Here is a 21506-nt window from a genome sequence, read left to right on the forward strand (position 1 = left end):
ATTCTGACTGGAACACGTGTGTGTGCGTGTGTGAGTAGAATAACCCTCTACCCCATGGTTTGGTCTGACATCACTTGAGCAGGGCCTGAGTGTACTGGTGTGGGGAAATGGGTGGGCCTGGGGTTTGGGGGCAGGGTTAAGGGGGAAATACAGGGAGGGATAGAATTAGTCAAAGCAGGCCTAGGACTGGGAGAATTTCAAAGGTTAGGGTTTGAGTGGAATGCTGGGTTTCAGGGTCACTTGGAGATGTTTGAGGATTGGGAGGGGCAATTTTAACCCTACTCACCTGCTGGAAACCGGGCAGGTAAGCCGTTAAAATCCACCCGTGGACTTAGCCGCTGATGTCCACCTAAATCCAGCCACTGCCAAGTTTTTCTGGCCCAAAAGCAGGCAGAGGTTTTACGCCCCTATCCTGCCAAAAGTGGTGCGGATTTTCAGCCTCCCCACCCTCCTCCCCCGCCCGCCCCGATCGTGATTTATTATTTAGGAGAAAAAGACACAATAAAGTGAGCCTTTACCTCCTGTAACCGCCCATTCCTGTCACTCGACTCCAGCATCCATGTGACGGTGGCAAGCCGCGATTTGGGAATGCATTCCAAGTATGTGCTATTTCCCTCAACAACAAACATCACCTTCTCTTCAGTCCAGGTATGCATGGCCCCTACAGTAAGCATGTAGACATGGGAGGTTGATTAGAGGCAGGGGAAAACTTGGGTACATTGGCTGCATTGCAACATATTTAATCATGCCTGAATGGTCACTTTTCACTATGAGAGTATGAGCTAAGTCTTCCAGGAGCATGCAAACAAAAACCATTCCCCTTACATTTAGTAATTCCCTGCTGGATTGAAGGGTGGCCCCAAATGGTTCTGCCATATTACAGTACGTAGCCTAATTATATTGTCAACTACTGAGGATATTTTGCAGTCAAATGTCTAGACATCACAGCACCTATGTTGAGATGAATGGCTGTGGCTGAAGGGAATTGACAAACAATTGTTACAGAATATGTAAGTTTCATTTTATATTTTCGTCAAACTCCTTAGTTGCTGTGAATTAGTTTAATACAAATCCTGCACTTTACATTGTAATTCGAGGCACCTCACAGTGCAAGGCAGTTTGCACAGAACACTGATTGGAGTGAAGGACCCGTATTGCACCACCAAATGGGAGTGTGTCCTATCGGCTGTCCATTGCAGTCTACGTCAGGATGAGGCAACACGTTCAAGGCCAAATCCAGAAAACTGTCACACAGACTCAAAACCGCTAAAGTTTCAGCATTGATTCAAAAAGTCACCTTGAAACGTGGAATTCAAGGCCCGTTGAACTAAGCTGAAACACTTTACTCGTGACCCTTAAATGTACTATTTAACTATTTAAGCAGCATTAGGAGCAGGAACAGGCCATTCAGCCCTTCGAGCCTGTTCCACCATACAATTAGATCATGGCTGATCTGTACCTCATTTACCCGCCGTTGCTCCATATTCCTTGATATCCTTACCCAACAAAAATCTATCGACCTCAGTCTTGAAAGCTCCCACTGACCCAGCATCCACAGCATTTTGGAGGAAGAGAGTTCCAGATTTCCAATACCCTTTGTGTGAAAAAGTGATTCCTGATTTCCTTCCTGAATGGTCTAGCTCTAATTTTGAGATTATTCCTTCTTATTCAGGATTCCCCCCACCAGAGGAATATCCACCCTATCAAACCCTTTTAACATTTTAAACACCTTGATCAGATCACCTGTCAATCTCCGATGCTCAAGTAAACACAAGCCAACTTGAATAAATATTTCTTAAAAAAGTATAATAGAGTCAACGAACAGACCATATTACATACTCTCTAGCTTGGTGTGAAAGAAGGAGGATAATTTCACTGTAGCAGGAATGTTACTTTGTTCAGTTAATTGAGACACTGAGGGAACGTTACCTTCAGCATGATCACTAGGAATGGATTCTGTTGTATTGATGATCTTGATCATGGTGACAAAACAGTGGCTCAGGAATCCAAAGCCAGGGTGACATGCACTGACCTTTCACCTCTGGCCCCTGGGTTTGAGTCCAGCCAAGACTGATGGACGCTGGGTTCTCCCTGTGCTGGCTATAAAGGTCCTTAGTGAAATTAATCTTGGCAGTCTTGGCTATGAGATCACATCGCAAAACTGCCCAGAATTATGTGTACCAGAGATTGCTCTTGTGAGGTTGAACATGTTTGGACAAATTAAAGGGAATTTCATTTTGCATCTAACCGGCACTGTACCAGACCTGGGATCACATTAAGAGGATCGTGAAATTATCTTTAATCTGCTAGAACCTGATCCAGGAGTGATTAACGACACTGCGCTGAGGATGTGTTACCCTCTATCAGCCTGCCCTATCCCTGACCTGGAAGTGATCAATGCCGACAGTGGAAGACAAAGGTGAATTGGTGTTCAGAGCAGCGCGAGTCGGGGGAGTCGGCAGAGGCCTATAAAAGGCCCAACGTCGTCGGGAGGTGGGAATTCGGAGCAGCACAATTCCGGGGAGTCGGCGGAGCCCTATAAAAGGCCCAACGTCGTCGGGAGGCGGGAATTCGGAGCAGCGCGAGTCTGGGGAATCGGCTGGTCCAGTTGCAGCAGGAGCAAAAGATAAACAAAGAAGTAGAAAGAAATCGAAAGATGACGTCACAGCCAAGGGGGTAAGTGATTGGCTGGTGATTGGTGAATAGTTTTTCTTTTTCTTTTCCTTTATCAGTAGTTAATCTTTATCATTGTTGTTGCCAAATTAAGTTAATCTGTGGGTTGAGTTATGGCAGGAGAGCTCGGTATGTGTCATGATCCTCCTGTGCTATGTGGGAACTCAGGGACGCTTCCAGTGTCCCTGATGATGACATGTGCGGGAAGTGTATCCTGCTGCAGCTCCTAACAGACCGCATTGCGGCAATGGAGCTGCGGGTGGATTCACTCTGGAGCATCCGCGATGCTGAGGATGCCGTGAATAGCACGTTTAGTGAGTTGGTCTTACCGCAAGTAAAGGTTACACAGACAGATAGGGAATGGGAGATCAACAGGAAGAGCAGTGGAAGGAAGGTAGTGCAGGGGTCCCCTGTGGTCATCCCCCTCCAAAACAGATACACCATTTTGGGTACTCCTAGGGGGGATGACTCATCAGGGGAGGGAAGCAGCAGCCAAGTCCATGGCACCATGGGTGGCTCTGCTGCACAAGAGGGCAGGAAAAAGAGTGGGAGAACTTTAGTGGTAGGGGATTCTATTGTAAGATTGAATAGATAGTAGTTTGTGCGGCCGCAATTGAGACTCCAGGATGGAATGTTGCCTCCCTGGTGCAAGGGTCAAGGATGTCTTGGAGCGGTTGCAGGACATTTTGGAGGGGGAGGGTGAACAGCCTGTTGTCGTGGTGCATATAGGTACCAACGATATAGGTAAAAAATGAGATGAAGTCCTACAAGGTGAATTTAGGGAGCTATGAGTCAAATTAAAAAGTAGGACCTCAAAAGTAGTAATCTCAGGATTGCTACTAGTGCCACGTGCTAGTCAGAGTAGGAATCGCAGGATAGCTCAGATGAATATGTGGCTTGAGGAGTGGTGCAGAAGGGAGGGATTCAAATTCCTGGGACATTGGAACCGGTTCTGGGGGAGGTGAGACCGAGTACAAACCAGACGGTCTGCACCTGGGAGGACCAGAACCAATGTCCAAGGGGGAGTGTTTGCTAGTGCTGTTGGGGAGGGGTTAAATGGCAGGGGGAAGAGAACCTACGCAGGGAGGCAGAGGGAAGTAGAATGAGGGCAGAAGCAAAAAATATAAAGAAGAAAAGTAAAAGTGGAGGGCAGAGAAACCCAAGGCAAAAATCAAAAAGGGTCACATTACAGCGAAATTCTAAAGGGGCAAAGTGTGTTAAAAAGATAGGCCTGATGGCTCTGTGTCTCAATGCGAGGAGTATTCTTAATAAGGTGGATGAATTAACTGCGCAGGCAGCTATTAATGAATATGATATAATTGGCATCACAGAGACATGGCTCCAAGGTGACCAAGGCTGGGAACTCAACATCCAGGGGTATTCAACATTTAGGAAGAATAAACAGAAAGGAAAAGGAGGTGGGGTAGCGTTGCTGGTTAAAGAGGAAATTAATGCAATAGTAAGGAAGGGCATTGGCTTGGATGATGTGGAATCGGTATGGGTGGAGCTACGGAATACCAAAGGGCAGAAAACAATGGTGGGAGTTGTGTACAGACCACCAAACAGTAGTAGTGAGGTTGGGGACAGCATCAAACAAGAAATTAGGGATGCATGCAATAAAGGTACAGCAGTTATCATGGGCGACTTTAATCTACATATAGATTGATCTAGCCAAACTGGTAGCAATACATTGGAAGGGGATTTCCTGGAATGTATTAGGGATGGTTTTCCAGACCAATATGTCGAGGAACCAACTAGAGGGCTGGCCATCCTAGACTGGGTGATGTGTAATGAGAAAGGAATAATTAGCAATCTTGTTGTGCGAGGCTCCTTGGGGAAGAGTGACTATAATATGGTAGAATTCTTTATTAAGATGGAGAGTGACACAGTTAATTCAGAGATTAGATTTCTTAACTTAAGGAAAGGTAATTTCAATGGTATGAGACGTGAATTGGCTGGAGTAGACTGGCAAACGATACTTAAAGGGTTGATGGCGGAGAGGCAATGGCAAACATTTAAAGATCACATGGATGAACTTCAACAATTGTACATCCCTGACTGGAGTAAAAATAAAACGGGGAAGGTGGCTCAACCGTGACTAACAAGGGAAATTAAGGATAGTGTTAAATCCAAGGAAAATGCATATAAATTGACCAGAAAAAGCAACAAACCTGAGGACTGGGAGAAATTTAGAATTCAGCAAAGGAGGGCAAAGGGTTTAATTAGGATGGGGAAAATAGAGTATGAGAGGAAGCTTGCTGGGAACATAAAAACTCACTGCAAAAGCTTCTATAGATATGTGAAGAGAAAAAAATTAGTGAAGACAAATGTAGGTCCCTTGCAGTCAGATTCAGGTGAATTTATAATGGGGAACAAAGAAATGGCAGACCAGTTGAACAAATACTTTGGTTCCGTCTTCACGAAGGAAGACACAAATAACCTTCCGCAAATACTAACGGACTGAGGTCTAGTGAGAAGGAGGAACTGAAAGAGATCCTTATTAGGCAGGAAATTGTGTTAGGGAAATTGATGGGATTGAAGGCTGATAAATCCCCGGGGCCTGATAGTCTGCATCGTAGAGTACTTAAGGAAGTGGCCCTAGAAATAGTGGATGCATTGGTGATCATTTTCCAACAGTCTTATTGACTCTGGATCAGTTCCTATGGACTGGAGGGTAGCTAATGTAACACCATTTTTTAAGAAAGGAGGGAGAGAGAAAACGGGTAATTATAGACCAGTTAGCCTGACATCAGTGGTGGGGAAAATGTTGGAATCAATTATTAAAGGTGAAATAGCAATGCATTTGGAAAGCAGTGACAGGATTGGTCCAAGTCAGCATGGATTTATGAAAGGGAAATCATGCTTGACAAATCTTCTAGAATTTTTTGAGGATGTAACTAGTCGAGTGGACAAGGGAGAACAAGTGGATGTGGTGTATTTGGACTTTCAAAAAGCTTTTGACAAGGTCGCACACAAGAGATTGGTGTGCAAAATTAAAGCACATAGTACTGGGGGTAATGTACTGATGTGGATAGAGAACTGGTTGGCAGACAGGAAGCAGAGAGTCGGGATAAACGGGTCCTTTTCAGAATAGCAGGCAGTGACTAGTGGAGTGCCGCAGGGCTATTTACAATATACATTAATGATTTAGATGAAGGAATTGAGTGTAATATCTCCAAGTTTGCAGATGACACTAAGCTGAGTGGCGGTGTCAGGAGGACGCTAAGAGGCTGCAGGGTGACTTGGACAGGTTAGGTGAGTGGGCAAATACATGGCAGATGCAGTATAATGTGGATAAATGTGAGATTATCAACTTTGGGGGCAAAAGCACAAAGGCAGAATATTATCTGAATGGCGGCAGATTAGGAAAAGGGGAGGTGCAACTAGACCTGGGTGTCATGGTACATCAGTCATTGAAAGTTGGCATGCAGGTACAGCAGGCGATGAAGAAGGCAAATGGTATGTTGGCCTTCATAGCTAGAGGATTTGTGTATAGGAGCAGGGAGGTCTTGCTGCAGTTGTACAGGGCTTTGGTGCGGCCTCACCTGAAATATTGTGTTCAGTTTTGGTCTCCTAATCTGAGGAAGGACGTTCTTGCTATTGAGGGAGTGCAGTGAAGGTTCACCAGACTGATTCCCGGGATGGCAGGACTGACATATGAGGAGAGACTGGGTCGACTGGGCCTGTGTTCACTGGAGTTTAGAAGGATGAGAGGGGATCTCATAGAAACATAAAATTCTGACGGGACTGGACAGGTTAGATGCAGGAAGAATGTTCCCAATGTTGGGGAAGTCCAGAACCAGAGGACACAATCTAAGGATAAGGGGTAAGCCATTTAGGACTGACATGAGGAGAAACTTCTTCACTCAGAGAGTTGTTAAACTGTGGAATTCTCTACCGCAGAGAGTTGTTGATGCTAGTTCGTTGGATATATTCAAGAGGGAGTTAGATATGGCCCTTACGGCTAAAGGGATCAAGGAGTATGGAGAGAAAGCAGGAAAGGGGTACTGAGGTGAATGATCAGCCATGATCTTATTGAATGGTGTTGCCGGCTCGAAGGGCTGAATGGCCTGCTTCTGCACCTATTTTCTATGTTTCTATGTTTTCTATGTTTCGATGTCTCATTCTCCCTTTCTGTGTCAAGTATAACATTCACACCAGCTCAAGAATACGTGTTATTAGAACAAGCTGCCGGTATTTGTCTAGTGAAGCAGTCTACTAATCTCAGAAACCCTCTGATTGTTATTTTACTGAAATACAGGCCATGATTCAATGCCTTGTGGGTGAATGTGTGGCCTGTGGAGATAAAAGGACCCGGCCACCATTTCAAATCGGCCTCATCAGGCACCGATTAGCCTCCACACTAGTCAACACCTTCCTTACATCCTTGGTGCCTACGCCTTCCTTACATCTCACTTTTATTTTATTTTAAAGCTGCATTCCTTCCCACCCACCCCCAATGGCCTAATGGGTGAGGCACTGAAACCATACAGGCCAAAATTAGGCCCCAACTTTGACTCTCTGACTGTGCTGAATCAGTGTTTCAGCGTTAAAATTGGCCACAGGGCCACTGGGCTAGGGAGGAGATAATCAGACGAGGTTAGAACTCCTGATCACCATCCAGTGACTGCTGCTGAAAGTGGAAGTGGCATGGGTGTGCTGACTTCCAAGGTTCAATAGCTCACTAATATTTCAGGCTCCAAAAATCCATACTGCTGTTTGAGCCCCAGCTGCTGGTGAATTTGCAGGGCCAACTCATTTAAATATTCAATGATGGGTTAGGGACACAACTCCCTTGCAACCTGGGAGTAAATGGTGGAATGGCGGGGGCGTGGGGGGGTATGCGGGGGGGAGGGGCGGTCGGGAGGTGGGGGGAGTGTAGTGGAGGTTTGGAAGGATTTAGAAGCTGGCAACGTCTTAAGATGGCAGAACATTCTTGAAGGCAAAGCTGGTACATCTTCTGTCAGAATATTCAACTGTAGCTCACAAGGTCCAAATAGATTGGTGCAGGGTTGAGAGTCTGCAAAAGGTACAAAGGTCTTCTCATGTCTTTGAATCAGTAACAGGTACTGATCCCTAATCATTCCTCTTCTCGGTCAAACTCATATCTCTAACTGGCTGACCTCTGCACAGTTTTACTGTATAACCTTTTTCTGGGGTTTCACTAGAAACAGGAAATTGGACCGTTTTAAATGCAGAAATCCAGCTGCAATAAAGGAACTCTTATAAAATGTTCTCAGAGAGAATGCTCTACTTGTCCTCTCTAAGATCTCTTTCTCTCTCCTGTTACTTCTTAATTTTTTATTTTGAAAGCTTCTGAAGCTGCTGTTTATATCTGACAAAATCCCCCCTTTCACTTGTCCGCAGCCAGTTGCGTTAGTTAGAGGTTGACGTTTGCAGGCACAAGGGCTGTACTGAGCTCCTTTTGTCTTCTCCGTTTGAGGAAGGCAAAACTGGATAATTGCTTGATTATTTGTCAAAATAAAAACCTTTAAAGAATTCTAAATAAACCTCAAACAGTTTGACAGGCTACTTCTTATGTGCGGGAGTTTCAATGGTCGCACTCATGAATGGGGTGACCTCCGGGCTCTGTTGTGTGACACTTACCTCCCTGGTTGAAGCACTGGGTCAGAGGGTCTCCATTCAGAGTGACCTGTCGAGTGTGTCTTCTGCAAGCAAACATACCAGCAAGGGGTCAGGTTCAACAGCAGCCCATTGAAGTCTCAATCGAAAGCGCTCCCTTTTATCCTGTGTTTTATTTGAACGGCATCCAGCAGCAAAGAGTTCAGATGGCTTGTGTCAATGGCCGTATCTGTTGCCTCAGAAAGGTGACTGAAAGCTGCCCAACCCATAGCATTTATTTCACAGATAGTCTCATTATGGGGCGAAATTAGAGAGCAATAATTACATATAATGGATGTTTTTATGTAGAATGTTTCATGTATCTTACAGTATTATACATAACTGTATCCTAACATGCTATACATGACTGTAATAAGATATGACCTGTGACCACCAGCATACCTTACCACCAGGGGTACACTTGCAAGAGACAGGTATATAAGGACAGATCTCAGGAAGTGCAGCATTCCAGAGCTGTGAAATAAAGGTGCAGGTCCAGAGTGACCTTGACTTCACTACATGCCTCGTGTGAATCTGTACTGAGGAGACAGGACTTTATAGTGGCGACGAGTTACGGGATTACAGAATCCACAGAATGGCGAACAACAGATCAGATGAAAAGTACAATGCTGGAGACAATTGGGAGGACTTTATAGAAAGGCTCCAGTAAAGCTTTGTAACCAAAGACTGGTTAGGAGACGACAAAGCAGACAAGAGAAGAGCCCATCTCTTGACCAGCTGTGGCTCGAAAACATACGCTTTAATGAAGGATCTGCTGGCACCCGAGAAACCAGCAAGCAAGTCGTTTGAAGAATTGAGCACACTGGTAAGAGACCACCTGAAGCCAGCGAGCAGCCTACACATGGCCAGGTTCTACAACTACAGACGCTGTGTGGGCCAGAGCATACCCGACTTCATGGCGGAACTTCGGAGGTTGGCTAGTTTATGTGAGTTCTCCGATGAACTGAGGCGAGAAATGCTGAGAGACTTTTTCATTGAAGGAATAGGCCACGCAGGCATATTCTGAAAGCTCATCGAGACCAAGAACCTGACCTTACAGGCAGCAGCACTGGTTGCACAGGCATTCTTGGTAGGGGAAGAAGAAACGAGATTGATTTACATTGCAGGTATGGCAACTAACAAAATATCGGAACAAGAAGTTCACAGCATTAAACAAGCTGCTACCCCCACACACAGACAAAACCGGGAGAACAGGCTCTCAACAGGAGGCAGTGGCGCCAGAAGCCATCAAGGGCTACAGGAACGGCCGTTCACACCTCATCAACCCACAATGCGAGCAATCAACTACAAACTGAGAGAAGCTCAAGAGAGGTCAGCCAGATGCAGCTCATTCTTTGCAAGCAGTCTGTGCTGGAGGTGTAGGGGTGGGCACTCATCAAGGGGATGTCGATTTCAGCAGGCTGTTTGCAGGAACTGTGAATATACAGGGCATTTGGCCCGCATGTGCAAAACAAACGGCAGCTCGGCTAGTATACGAATCAGATGGATCGGAAAGCGGACCAGAAGACGGTGGGGTCAGTACCCGGGACACCGATGTACAGCGGGTCAACACGATCAATGGCCACTGCTCCTACAACAGGACAGCTCCTATAATGATGAGGGTCCTACTCAACAGGATATCTGTCAACATGGAGCTGGATACAGGAGCGAGTCAATCTCTCATGGGCGCTCAACAATTTGAACAACTGTGGCCGCATAAAAGAGACAAACCAAAACTCACAAGGGTCGACACCAAACTAAGGACTTAAACCAAAGAAATCGTACCAGTCCTCGGCAGCGCCATGCTCTCTGTCACATACAAAGGGACAGTGAACCGACTTCCCCTGTGGATTGTCCCCGGAGACCCCCCAGCACTGCTGGGGAGAAGCTGGCTGGCAAAACTAAACTGGAAATGGGATGATGTCCATGCCATGTCATTAGAGAAACGGACCTCCTGCTCAACAGTTATAAAGCGATTTGAACATCTCTTTCAACCAGGTGTGGGCACTTTCAAAGGGGCCAAAGTCAAAATCTACATCACACAGGATGCTAGACCGGTCCATCACAAGGCCAGAGCTGTACCCTATGTGATGAGGGAAAAGATTGAACCTGAACTAGACAGGCTTCTGCGGGAAAGCATTATATCACCTGTGGAATTTAGCGACTGGGCAAGTCCCATCGTCCCAGTCATGAAGCCTGATAGATCCGTACGAATCTGTGGGGACTACAAATCAACCGTAAACAGAGTCTCCCTACAGGACCAATACCCGCTGCCTAGAGCGGAGGACTTATTTGCCACATTGGCTGGAGGTAAACTTTTCTCAAAATTAGACCTCACATCTGCATATATGACGCAAGAATTGACCGAGGAATCCAAGCTACTCACCACCATCAACACACATCGAGGCCTTTTCATGTACGATCGATACCCATTCGGCATCAGGTTGGCAGGTTTTGCCATTGTCCATTTGTACTACCAGTAGCCTGTTTCCTTCCTTGCCCGTTATTGTCCCTGCAAGCCATTTGGAACCCCTGCCATAGTTTAGTACAAACACTTTGTCCCCTATCTCATTCTATCTCTCCCTCGAATTTCTGTCATGGTACTCAGTCAGCTTACGGCGCTTTGCCTCAACGATTTCATGCATGTCTGGGAGAATCAATGAGAGCCTTGTCTTTAAAGTCCTTTTCATCAACAGTTGTGCGGGGGGGATCCCAGTCAGTGAGTGCGGACGAGATCTGTATGCCAGCAGCAATCGCGACAGGCGACCCTGCAGCGTGGGACCTTGGATTTTAAGCATGCCTTGTTTAATGATCAGCAATACCCCCAGGGAAGCCCCCTGAGCCCCTGGCCCTGGCCTACCAAACCGTGGTCGCGGGTGCACATAGACTATGCGGGCCCATTCACGGGCAAAATGTTCCTCGTAGTTGTAGATGCATTTTCAAAGTGGATCGAATGCACCATTTTAAACTCGAGCACAACCTCCACCACTGTGGAGAGCCTCGCAACCATGTTTGCAACGCACGGAATCCCTGACATATTGGTCAGTGACAATGGTCCGTGCTTCACCAGCGCAGAATTCCAAGATTTTATAATTGACCACGGCACAAATCACGTCAAGACAGCACCGTTCAAGCCGGCCTCCAACGGCCAGGCGGAGAGAGCAGTGCAAATCATTAAACAAGGCATGCTTAAAATCCAAGGTCCCACGCTGCAGGGTCGCCTGTCGCGACTGTTGCTGGCATACAGATCTCGTCCGCACTCATTGACTGGGATCCCCCCCACGCAACTGTTGATGAAAAGGACTTTAAAAACAAGGCTCTCATTAATCCTCCCAGAAATGCACAAAATCGTTGAGTAAAGCGCCGTAAGCTGACTGATTACCATGACAGAAATTCAAGGGGGAGATGGAATGAGATAGGGGACAAAGTGTTTGTACTAAACTATGGCAGGGGTCCCAAATGGCTTGCAGGGACAGTAACGGGCAAGGAAGGAAACAGGCTACTGGTAGTACAAATGGACAATGGCAAAACCTGCCGGAGGCATGTAGACCAAGTCAAAAGCAGATTTACCAACAACACTGCGGAACCAGAGGCAGACTACAATGTGGAACTCGCACCACACCTGGCGGACAGACAGAGGAAAGGGCAATCTCAACAACAGCCCAGGCGAGTCAACAACAATCACACCAATCGAAACAGACAGCCCAGGCAAGATACCTGCAACCAAACTCAAAGAAAAACAGACACCAAGGCTAACAACTGAACCACAACTCAGATGCTCCACGCGAGAGCATAGACCACCTGAGAGACTGAACCTATAAAGACAATAAGACCTTGGGGGAGGGTGATGTCATGTATCTTACATTCTTATATATAAATGTATCCTAACATGCTATAGATGACTGTAATAAGATATGGCTAGTAACCACCAGCATACCTTACCACCAGGGGTGCACTGGCAAGAGACAGGAATATAAGGTCGGGTCTCAAGCAAGTGCAGCATTCCAGAGCTGTGAAATAAAGGTGCAGGTCCAGAGTGACCTTGACTTCACTACATGCCTCGTGTGAATCTGTACTGAGGGGACAGGACTTTACAGAATGGATCCCCGGGAGATTTATCGGGAATCTAATCTTGGGCTTTCAGGTGTGTTATATATAGAATATGAGGGATCGTGGCAGAGGTGCGGCGAATGTTTGTGGTGGAGGAACGGTAAGAGATCGTGGCGGAAGTGTGGTGAATGAGGGTATGGGGCCCAGAAGAGCCGAGGGCTCAGGGGCAACACGGGCCAGCCTACACTGCGATATGTGTGCGAACTCAGTCCGTGCAGCAGAGCAGGTCTCCAGTCGTCCTGGTTAACCTTTGCCACTGGATAAAAGCCTAGCTCGGTCAAGCCCGTGTGGTGGCTGGTGTGCAACGGTCACCATACGTTAAAAAAATCCACGCACAGGCATCTTCCACCCCCTCAATTGGAGTTTAGGACTGGAACATCGGGTCCTTCATTGAAACATCTGAAAACTCATGTGGAAGCAAGTCATCCTCGTTCGAGGGACTGCCTATGATGATGATGATATATAATATGATATGTGTGCGCACTAGGTCTGTGCAACAGAGCAGGTCTCCAGTTGTCTTGGGTAATCCTTGCCACTGGACCAAGACCTAGCTCTGTCAAGCCCGTGTGATAGCTGGTGTGCAACGGTCACCACACGTTAAAAGAATCCAAGCACAGGCATCTTCCACCCTTGAGGATGTAGTTCGGGTTCTTCTTTCGATACACTTGTGAACTCATCCTTTTTTTTTGCCGTGGAAACAAGTCATCCTCATTTCGAGGGACTGGCTATGATGATGATGTAGAATAGTGAATGACCAAAAGTGAGCTACAGGCTTGAATTTAATTGAGGGATTGATATGGGTTATATGTAGAAAATTGGATACTGGGAGTGAGCTACAGGCTGAAACGAGGGGTTTAGGTTGCTTATATATATATAAAAAATGGATACTGGGAGTGTATTATTGAGGGATTTTCAATCTTCTTTTCTTTGGGAGGGGGACCTTTTTCTCCTGGAGTTCAGTGGATGTTTTTCTGGCTGGTAATTGAGACCAACCCAGGCATCAGCAGCTGACACACCCCACCACTATTACAGTAGGATGTGAGTTCACTATGTGCAGGACAGTACATCGGTAACAAGGCACTAACAAATCAGGAGGCTCAGAGGACATATCATGTGTGATGCCCATGTTAAAGGGTTAATGACTGCACTGTGCTGTGGTGTATAAAACAGTTGGTGTATTCACATAACTCTGGAGGTGCTGGTCCATATCTTGAGTCACATGGTACAGCAGCACCCCAGTCATGAGTCATGTGATACAATTATGGTCATTTATTTGCAGTGCGTTGTGTCCTTAGATGCTCTAATAATGACTCCACGAGGCAATGTCTTGTACTTGATCTGTAGTGACCTTAGTCTTTTATTTGCTAACTCCAGAGTGAGGATCACACCTGGTGGCCTGCCTTTTAGACTAGGCAGGCACACCTGTACAGGTAACCTACAAGTCTCCCACTGCTGTGCCCTCTGGTCTGGTGGCACACCTTGTGATGATACAGTGTACAGAACTTGTGATGTCGCTCACGGCTGCGGTAACCCATTCTGATGTTTAGGCAAAGTTGTTCAATTGCTCGAACATCCTTTGTGGTAAGATGCCCTCTTGTTGTGTTGGTGTCGTGTTACATGCTACATACAACATGCCAACCTGTCATGGGAACTCTTTGATGTTCCCTGGTGATAGAAATACTTTCCTTTCACCTCTGGGTCCAAAACCGGCCCAAGACTGATGGAATAATAAATCCAAAAAAGAATTCAGGAGAAACTTCTTTACCTAGGAAGCAGTGAGAATGTGGAACTTGCTACCACATGAAGTAGTTGAGGTGAATAACATAGGTATATTTAAGGTGAAGTTAGATAAGTACATGAGGGAGAAAGGAATACAAGGTTATGTTGATAGAGCTGAACAAGTGTGGGAGGTGGCGTGTGTGCAGAATAAACAGCGGCATGGACCAGTTGGGCTGAACGGCCTGTTTTTGTGCTGTATATTTTATGTAATTCTATGTAAAGGCCCCTCCCTCTGGCAGCTATGGAGCAGTCTCCAGACAGTTCTTAATGGGGTAAAAACAGAAAATGCTGAAAATCTCAGCGGGCCAGGCAGCATCTGTGGAGAGAAAGTAGAGTTAACGTTTCGGGTCATCGGGAGCATGCCAGAGCACACTGCCCCTAATCTGGACCGATTGGCCTAGGTGAGAGAACCAATCAGCTCGCCTGATGTGCAAAATGTACAAATTCCATCTTGGGCAGCAGGAAGTATGTCCCTGAGATTTGGGTTAAGGCACATTATTGGGTGGTGAGAGGGAGCTTCATTCTACGACTGACGGTCCATGTTCTATCTGGCCTGGGAGTGCCTGCTGCTCCATAAGGTGTACCATACAGTATCTCTCATATCCCTCGCTTGATCAATACAAAGCTAATCCCCTAGTCATTGACATGCTGTACAGTACAATCCATAGACCAGTGTCTGATTTGATATGGTCCTTGCTGATATTCTGCGGTACTTACCCAGGGGTAGCCTGGATCCTAGGGGGGAGTTATATTTAAACTGACTTGCTCCTTTAACACCATGGCTCAAGTCCTCTGGGGAGGGGGAGGGGTGGGAATGCGGTCTAAATAGGCACATCCTGAGGCACGTTTTTACAGATTGGCAGCAGTTCATAAATTTCTGGCTTCTGCGGCTAAGAGACAGGTTTTATTTTTTATTTTAAACCCTTGCAATGCCTTAAGAGTGAGACCTGCAGCGCGAGGGACGTGCTGGGTGCAGGACTTTTACATGTCCAGGCAGACGTGGTGTATGCACACTCGTAGTTAAAGAAAGACTTGCATTTATATAGCACCTTTCATGACCTCCGGGCGTCTCAAAGCGCTTTACAGCCAATTAAGAACTTTTGAAGTGTAGTCACTGTTGTGATATAGGAAACGCAGCAGCTAATTTGCGCACAGCAAGCTCCCACAAACAGCAATGTGATAATGATCAGATAATCTGTTTTTTTCTTGTTATGTTGATTGAGGGATTAATATTAACCAGGACATCAGGGAAAACTCCCCTGCTCATCTTTGAAATAGTGTAATGGGATCTTTTACATCCACTTAAGAGAGCTGACTGGGGCTCGGTTTAACGTCTGATCAGAAAGATGGCACCTCTGACAGTGCGGCTCGCCCTCAGCACTGCACTGGAGTGTCAGCCTAGGTTTTGTGCTCAAGTCTCTGGAGTGAGATTTGAACCCACAACCTTTTGATTCTGGAGGCGAGGGTGCTACCCACTGAGCCACAATACACGACACAGCATTCAAGTAAACAGATTCCTCAAGCAACAGACTGACCTGGGTGTGCTGGGTACGTAGGTGCTGCAGGAGCTGCCGTTCCAGGTGCAGTAAGGGTCCCTCGCCAAGCAGCATTCGGCACAGCCTTTACCGTACAGATCGCACTGGTACAAAGAGAGCTGGGCCAAGCCGTTCTTTGAACCCAGGTACAGCCACTGCTGAAATGAAAACCACAGTCGGTAATTGATTAAAAGACGTCATTCTTTCAGCTCAGGTCATAGCATCGTACAGTACAGAAGGAGGCCATTGGGCCCATTGTGCCTGTGCCAGTTCTCTGAAAGAATTATCCAATTTAGTTCCACTCCCTTCTCTCTTTCCCCGTAGCCCTGCAAATTTTTCTTTTTCAAGTTATATATCCAATTCCCTTTCGAAAGTTACTATTGAACCTGCTTCCACCAGCCTTTCAGGCAGTGCGTGCCAGATCATGTCGACTGACTTTTGTTCAGGACACCAGGAGAACTCCCCTTGCTCTTCTTCGAAATAGTGCTGCAGGATCTTTTATATCCACCTCAGAGGGCAGACGGGGCCTCGCTTTAACATCTCATGCAAAAGACGGCACCCCTGACAGTGCAGCACTCCATCCGTGAAGTGCCAACCTAGACTTTGTGCCCAAGACCTGCTGTGGGGCTTGAACCCACAATGTTTTGCTCCAGACGCAAGAGAGCTAACACTGAGCCAGAAATGGCAGGTTCACTGAAATCAGTGGCCAGTGTGCCCATGGTCTACCGATGAGCCGTCTAATACATGCACGGCCCTGCGGGGGGCATGGGTTCTCGGGAGATTTAGTCCATCAAGAGAGAGAACACCAACTGGCCCGACAGCAACATGTCAATCACAGTGAGGCGCCCAGGTGGCATATGGACCAAGAATACCCAATAGATGTTTTTTGCCTCCCAAGTTTCAGTTTGTGGTTTTCAGTGTACACAGTCGAGCCAGCGGCTCACAGTTTTATTTCGTCACTGCTCCATGTGTTTAGCTGAAAGCTGGTATTGTTCTGGACACTGACTCGCCCTCCCACTCCCTCAGAGGGGTGGCATATCCTGAGGTCATCTACCCAGGTGCCCGCTGCCCGAGAATCTAGCAAAATGCAGCCCAACCACATGATTGAGCAGAAGTCACCCATGAGCCAGCGATATCTGTTTCTAAGGCCTGTTGCTACTAGTGGTGTAACTCTGTATACCGTGAATTGGTGTCAATTTTTCTCATTATTGGGAAAAGTTAAATAAGGTATTTGGAGGTTACACAAATAGACTCTGGCTTGAGGCCTGTACCAGCAAGGGGAAGTAATCTCTGCTCTATTGCTCCCTGACCTTATTCCCAGAAAAATAGTTTTCACCATCTGTCACTCCAGACATTCTGATTTTACATTTCGATCCTAAGAGTTCACCGTGGATTGTAACAAATGAGCATCAAACACCCTGGATGTGCCTGCTTACCCGTTTCCTGGACAGGTTCATTGAAGTGATGGGTGATTTGTCCTGAGGAGAGATTAAATCACAGTAAGGAGGTATTCATGACATTAACAGTGCAAGTATTATTCAGTATCCCTAACTTATTTAAAGCTGAGAAGAAGCAGCAGAGAGAAATAAATGTTATAAAGAAAACACAATGGCCCAGAATTTGCGGTTGGCGGTGTACCTCCAAAGGACATCTCCCACCCCATTAAAAGAATCCGCACTTAACCTTCGGGGTCCCGGGTTTTGGAGACTTCGGGTCCTGGTTGCAGGCGTATGCCTGTGTAAAGGCCCACAGATCCCAGGGACGCAGGCGGTTCGGAAGTGTCCCTTGGATCACATGGACCAGGTCCCCCAATCAGAAAGGAGGATTCCGAATATGCTTATGGGGATTCCATTTATGAACGGATTGCCATTAGTATATGAGGAATCCCCAAATAATTAAATAATTTAGACACTTGGAACAAAAATAAATGCTCCTGTTTTCAAATTTAATTAAAAGTTCCTTCAATAAAACATATACAATAAAAATTTAATTTTTTGAAAAATAATTTTAAATATTTTAATTTGGACCAAAATTTATATAAATCAATTTTAAATGTTTGTGCATGATTTTTTTATTTTTACATTTTTTATTTAAAATTGATATTAATCCTTACTCTGGTGAAAGCAGACCCTTCACCTACTTTTACCAGGCATAAGGGTTCCGTGGGCATTTGCTGGGCAGTAGTTGGGTAAATAGATCTTTTTTTTGTTCATTCACGGGATGTGGGCATCTCGAGCAAGGCCAGCATTTATTGCCCATCCCTAGTTGTCCTCAAGAAGGTGGTGGTGAGCCACCTTCTTGAACCGTTGCATCTGTCTTCTTTGTAGCAGTTTGGTACAACTGAGTGGCTTGCTAGGCCATTTCAGAGGGCAGTTAAGAGTCAGTCACATTGCTGTGGGTCTGAAGCCACATACAGACCATTTCCTTAGTGAACCAGATGGGTTTTTATGACAATCCAGTAAATTCATGGGCACCATTACTAGTATTATTATTCCAGATTCATTTACATAGAAACATAGAAACATAGAAAATAGGTGCAGGTGTAGGCCATTCGGCCCTTCGAGCCTGCAACACCATTCAATATGATCATGGCTGATCATGCAACTTCAGTACCCCATTCCTACTTTCTCTCCATACCCCTTGATCCCTTTAGCCGTAAGGGACACATCTAACTCCCTTTTGAATATATCTAACGAACTGGCCTCAACAACTTTCTGGGGTAGAGAATTCTACAGGTTCACAATTCTCTGAGTGAAGAAGTTTCTCCTCATCTCGGTCCTAAAAGGCTTACCCCTTATCCTTAGACTGTGAGCCCTGGTTCTGGACTTCCCTAATATCGGGAACATTCTTCCTGCATCTAACCTGTCCAATCACTTCAGAATTTTATATGTTTCTATGAGATCCCCTCTCATTCTTCTAAATTCCAGTGAATATAAGCCTAGTCACTCCAATCTTTCTTCATATATCAGTCCTGCCATCCCGGGAATCAGTCTGTTGAATCTTCGCTGCACTCCCTCAATAGCAAGAATGTCCTTCCTCAGATTAGAAGTTCAAAACTGTACACAATATTCAAGGTGTGGCCTCACCAAGGTTCTGTACAACTGCAGTAAGACCTCCCTGCTCCTATACGCAAATCTTCTCACGATGAAGGCCAACATGCCATTTGCTTTCTTCACCGCCTGCTGTACCTGCATGCCAACTTTCAATGACTGATGTACCATGACACCCAGGTCTCGTTACACATCCTCTTTTCCTAATCTGTCACCATTCAGATAATATTCTGCCTTCCTGTCTTTGCCACCAAAGTGGATAACCTCACATTTATCCACATTATACTGCATCTGCCATGCATTTTCCCACTCACCTAACCTGTCCAAGTCACCCTGCAGCCTCTTAGCATCATCCTCACAGCCCACACTGCCACCCAGCTTAGTGTCATCTGCAAACTTGGAGATATTACATTCAATTCCTTCGTCTAAATCATTAATGTATATTGTAAATAGCTGGGGTCCCAGCACTGAACCTTGCGGTACCCCACTAGTCAGCGCCTGTCATTCTGAAACGGACCCGTTTATTCCTTAATTTAAATTCCCCAGCTGCCACGGTGGGATTTGAACTTATGTCTCCTGATCATTAGTCCAGGTTACTAGCCCAGTAACATAACCACTATGCTGCTGTACCCCTAGATCACAAGCTTCGGGTTTTTGCACATGCGCAGCGCATGAGGAAACCCGGAACTCGCAGGGCATTTGAAAAGGCTTATGACGGCATATGCTGAGCGTACACGGTCATCGGGAGCACAAAATCCAGGCCTTTTACATTTATCTAGTACCTTATCACATCTCTTAGAAACATGCCAGCGCAGTTTACGTAGAATGAATTATACTGTACACTTAGCATTTCAAATGGATAAATGCAGAAGTTATTCTGAACTCAGTAAAGTGCCACAAGTCCAATGAGATGAATGAGCAGTTAACGTGTTACTCTGTGGCACTATCCGAGGGAGGAATATTGATCAGGACACCGGGTGATCAGTTGTGCCAAGGATCTTTAACATCTCCCTGAACCATTAGAACAGGCAGTTTAACATCTCATCTGAAGTACGGCACCTCCGACAGTGCAGCACTTCCTCAGTACTGCACTGGAGTGTCAGCCTGGATTATGTTCTCATATCATGGATGATGGAGTTAATCCTTTGGATAACACCAGCCCAATAAGACTGGGCTCCAAGGTAGGTCTACAAAGTGTGGTTCTAGTCATAGACTCCTCCATATGCGCTCCAACAAATCCTAGTGTTAAACGGTATATTTTGTAACACCTTTGATGCAAACTTCAAACTGGCCCTCCCACAAATGCTTACTTGGGTCACATTACAAGGGACAGAGAATCTGAACACACATTGCCCATCAAAAAACATGATTTGTTTCAAACTCACGGGGTACGGTGGTGTAGTAGTAATGTCACTGGACTAGTAATCCAGAGGCCTGAAAGTGAGTTGTGGATCCGAATTTGGATCCAGTTTTTAAAAATATGTAAATAAAAAGCTAGTAATTGTTGGATTGTAGTAAAACCGAACTAGTTCATCAATGTCCTTAAGGGAAGGAAACCTACCGTCCTCACCCGGTCTGGCCTATACGTGACTCCAGTCTCACACCAACGTAGTTGATTCTTAACTTCCCTCTGAAGTGGCCCAACAAGCCACTCACTCCTGAGCAACTAGGAATGGGCAACAAATGCTGGCCTTGTCAGCAACGCCCACGTCCCATGAATTAAGGAAAAATATATATTATTTCTCCCCATCGTACATAAGACGAGTTTGTTTTTTGTTGTGAGGTTCCTCTTTGTCCATATCCTGGGATAGAGGGCTATGGGCAGAGCTCCTCACTCCTGATGCCACTGAAGAGGGGCTTTTACACCAAGTGACTTATCTAAAGGCTCCTTCTGACCAGCAATTTTAAAGTGTGGAAAAGAAGGAAAACTGAGAGGCCCCAGGAAGTGTACAGATATGTCCTTTTATTGTATTTGGGCTATATGAGATAATTAAGATGAATATTCATCCTCTTTACCCCTGATCAGAAAACAAACAGTTCCTTGTGTTATTACATAACTATTGTAACCTGGGTCACCTTTCAATTAAATGGCCACCATGCCTATAGCAGGGTTCTGATTGGGTAACAGCACCACAAGTCATTCACTACTTCTTTGGGTTTTAGTCAGTCCCTCAAATGTTTTGTTTTTATGCTTTAGAGTTGTGAGGAAGAGTTCAGGAGAAGGATCACACACAGCGACAGAAAATACATTAAAAAAGATGTAATATTAAAAAAGGCTCTCGAAAAAAGTGTGTTTTCTGTCTAATCTCTTGGCAATAATAATTCAGTGGGCGGCATTCATGTAGTTTTTAGCACAGCAGGGTCTAGTTTGGATTTCTGATACATCTCATGCCAAAGTAGTCCCTGGAGTGCTAAAATCCATGGCAAGCGCACTCACATCTAGCATTGCTTGACTGAAACATTATAAATGCATAAGTGATTGGCCAAGAAATGTCCTTATTAGGATTGTGCACGGATCAGGAATTTTTACGCTGTCTAAATATACAGCTCCTTTGAATTGTATCTCCGTTAACTTAGATTCCTTTGTTACTTAAAATAATGGTTCTGAATCCCCCACACCCCCCCACCCCCACACCTCCTTCAAATGTTGTCTCCATCTCTCCTGAAGACACCGTTTGTTTGATGCAGCTCCACGGATGTCTCAATCTCTCTGCTACCTAAGCCAAGTGGCTACATT

At 45.7% G+C, this 21506-nt stretch overlaps 2 protein-coding genes across 3 annotated transcripts in view; one reads left to right on the forward strand and one right to left on the reverse strand.

Annotated features, from left to right (window-relative positions):
* zmynd10 (zinc finger, MYND-type containing 10) overlaps positions 1–21506 on the forward strand; it is a 296351-nt gene that overhangs the window by 33650 nt on the left and 241195 nt on the right. The window lies entirely within an intron of this gene.
* Positions 1–21506, reverse strand: part of sema3h (sema domain, immunoglobulin domain (Ig), short basic domain, secreted, (semaphorin) 3H) — a 190378-nt gene that overhangs the window by 4980 nt on the left and 163892 nt on the right. The window contains exons 13-16 of one of the 2 annotated variants that reach the window (XM_070895738.1): positions 17156–17197; positions 15720–15874; positions 8281–8342; positions 519–661 (exon numbers count right to left, since the gene is read on the reverse strand). In XM_070895738.1, the coding sequence (XP_070751839.1) occupies positions 519–661; positions 8281–8342; positions 15720–15874; positions 17156–17197 (402 nt within the window). Of the gene's footprint in view, positions 1–518; positions 662–8280; positions 8343–15719; positions 15878–17155; positions 17198–21506 lie in introns of both variants that reach the window. The other variant, XM_070895737.1, reaches the window with a different exon arrangement.

The sequence above is a fragment of the Pristiophorus japonicus genome, chromosome 12 (genome assembly GCF_044704955.1).
Source record: "Pristiophorus japonicus isolate sPriJap1 chromosome 12, sPriJap1.hap1, whole genome shotgun sequence".
Classification (NCBI taxonomy): Eukaryota; Metazoa; Chordata; class Chondrichthyes; family Pristiophoridae; genus Pristiophorus; species Pristiophorus japonicus.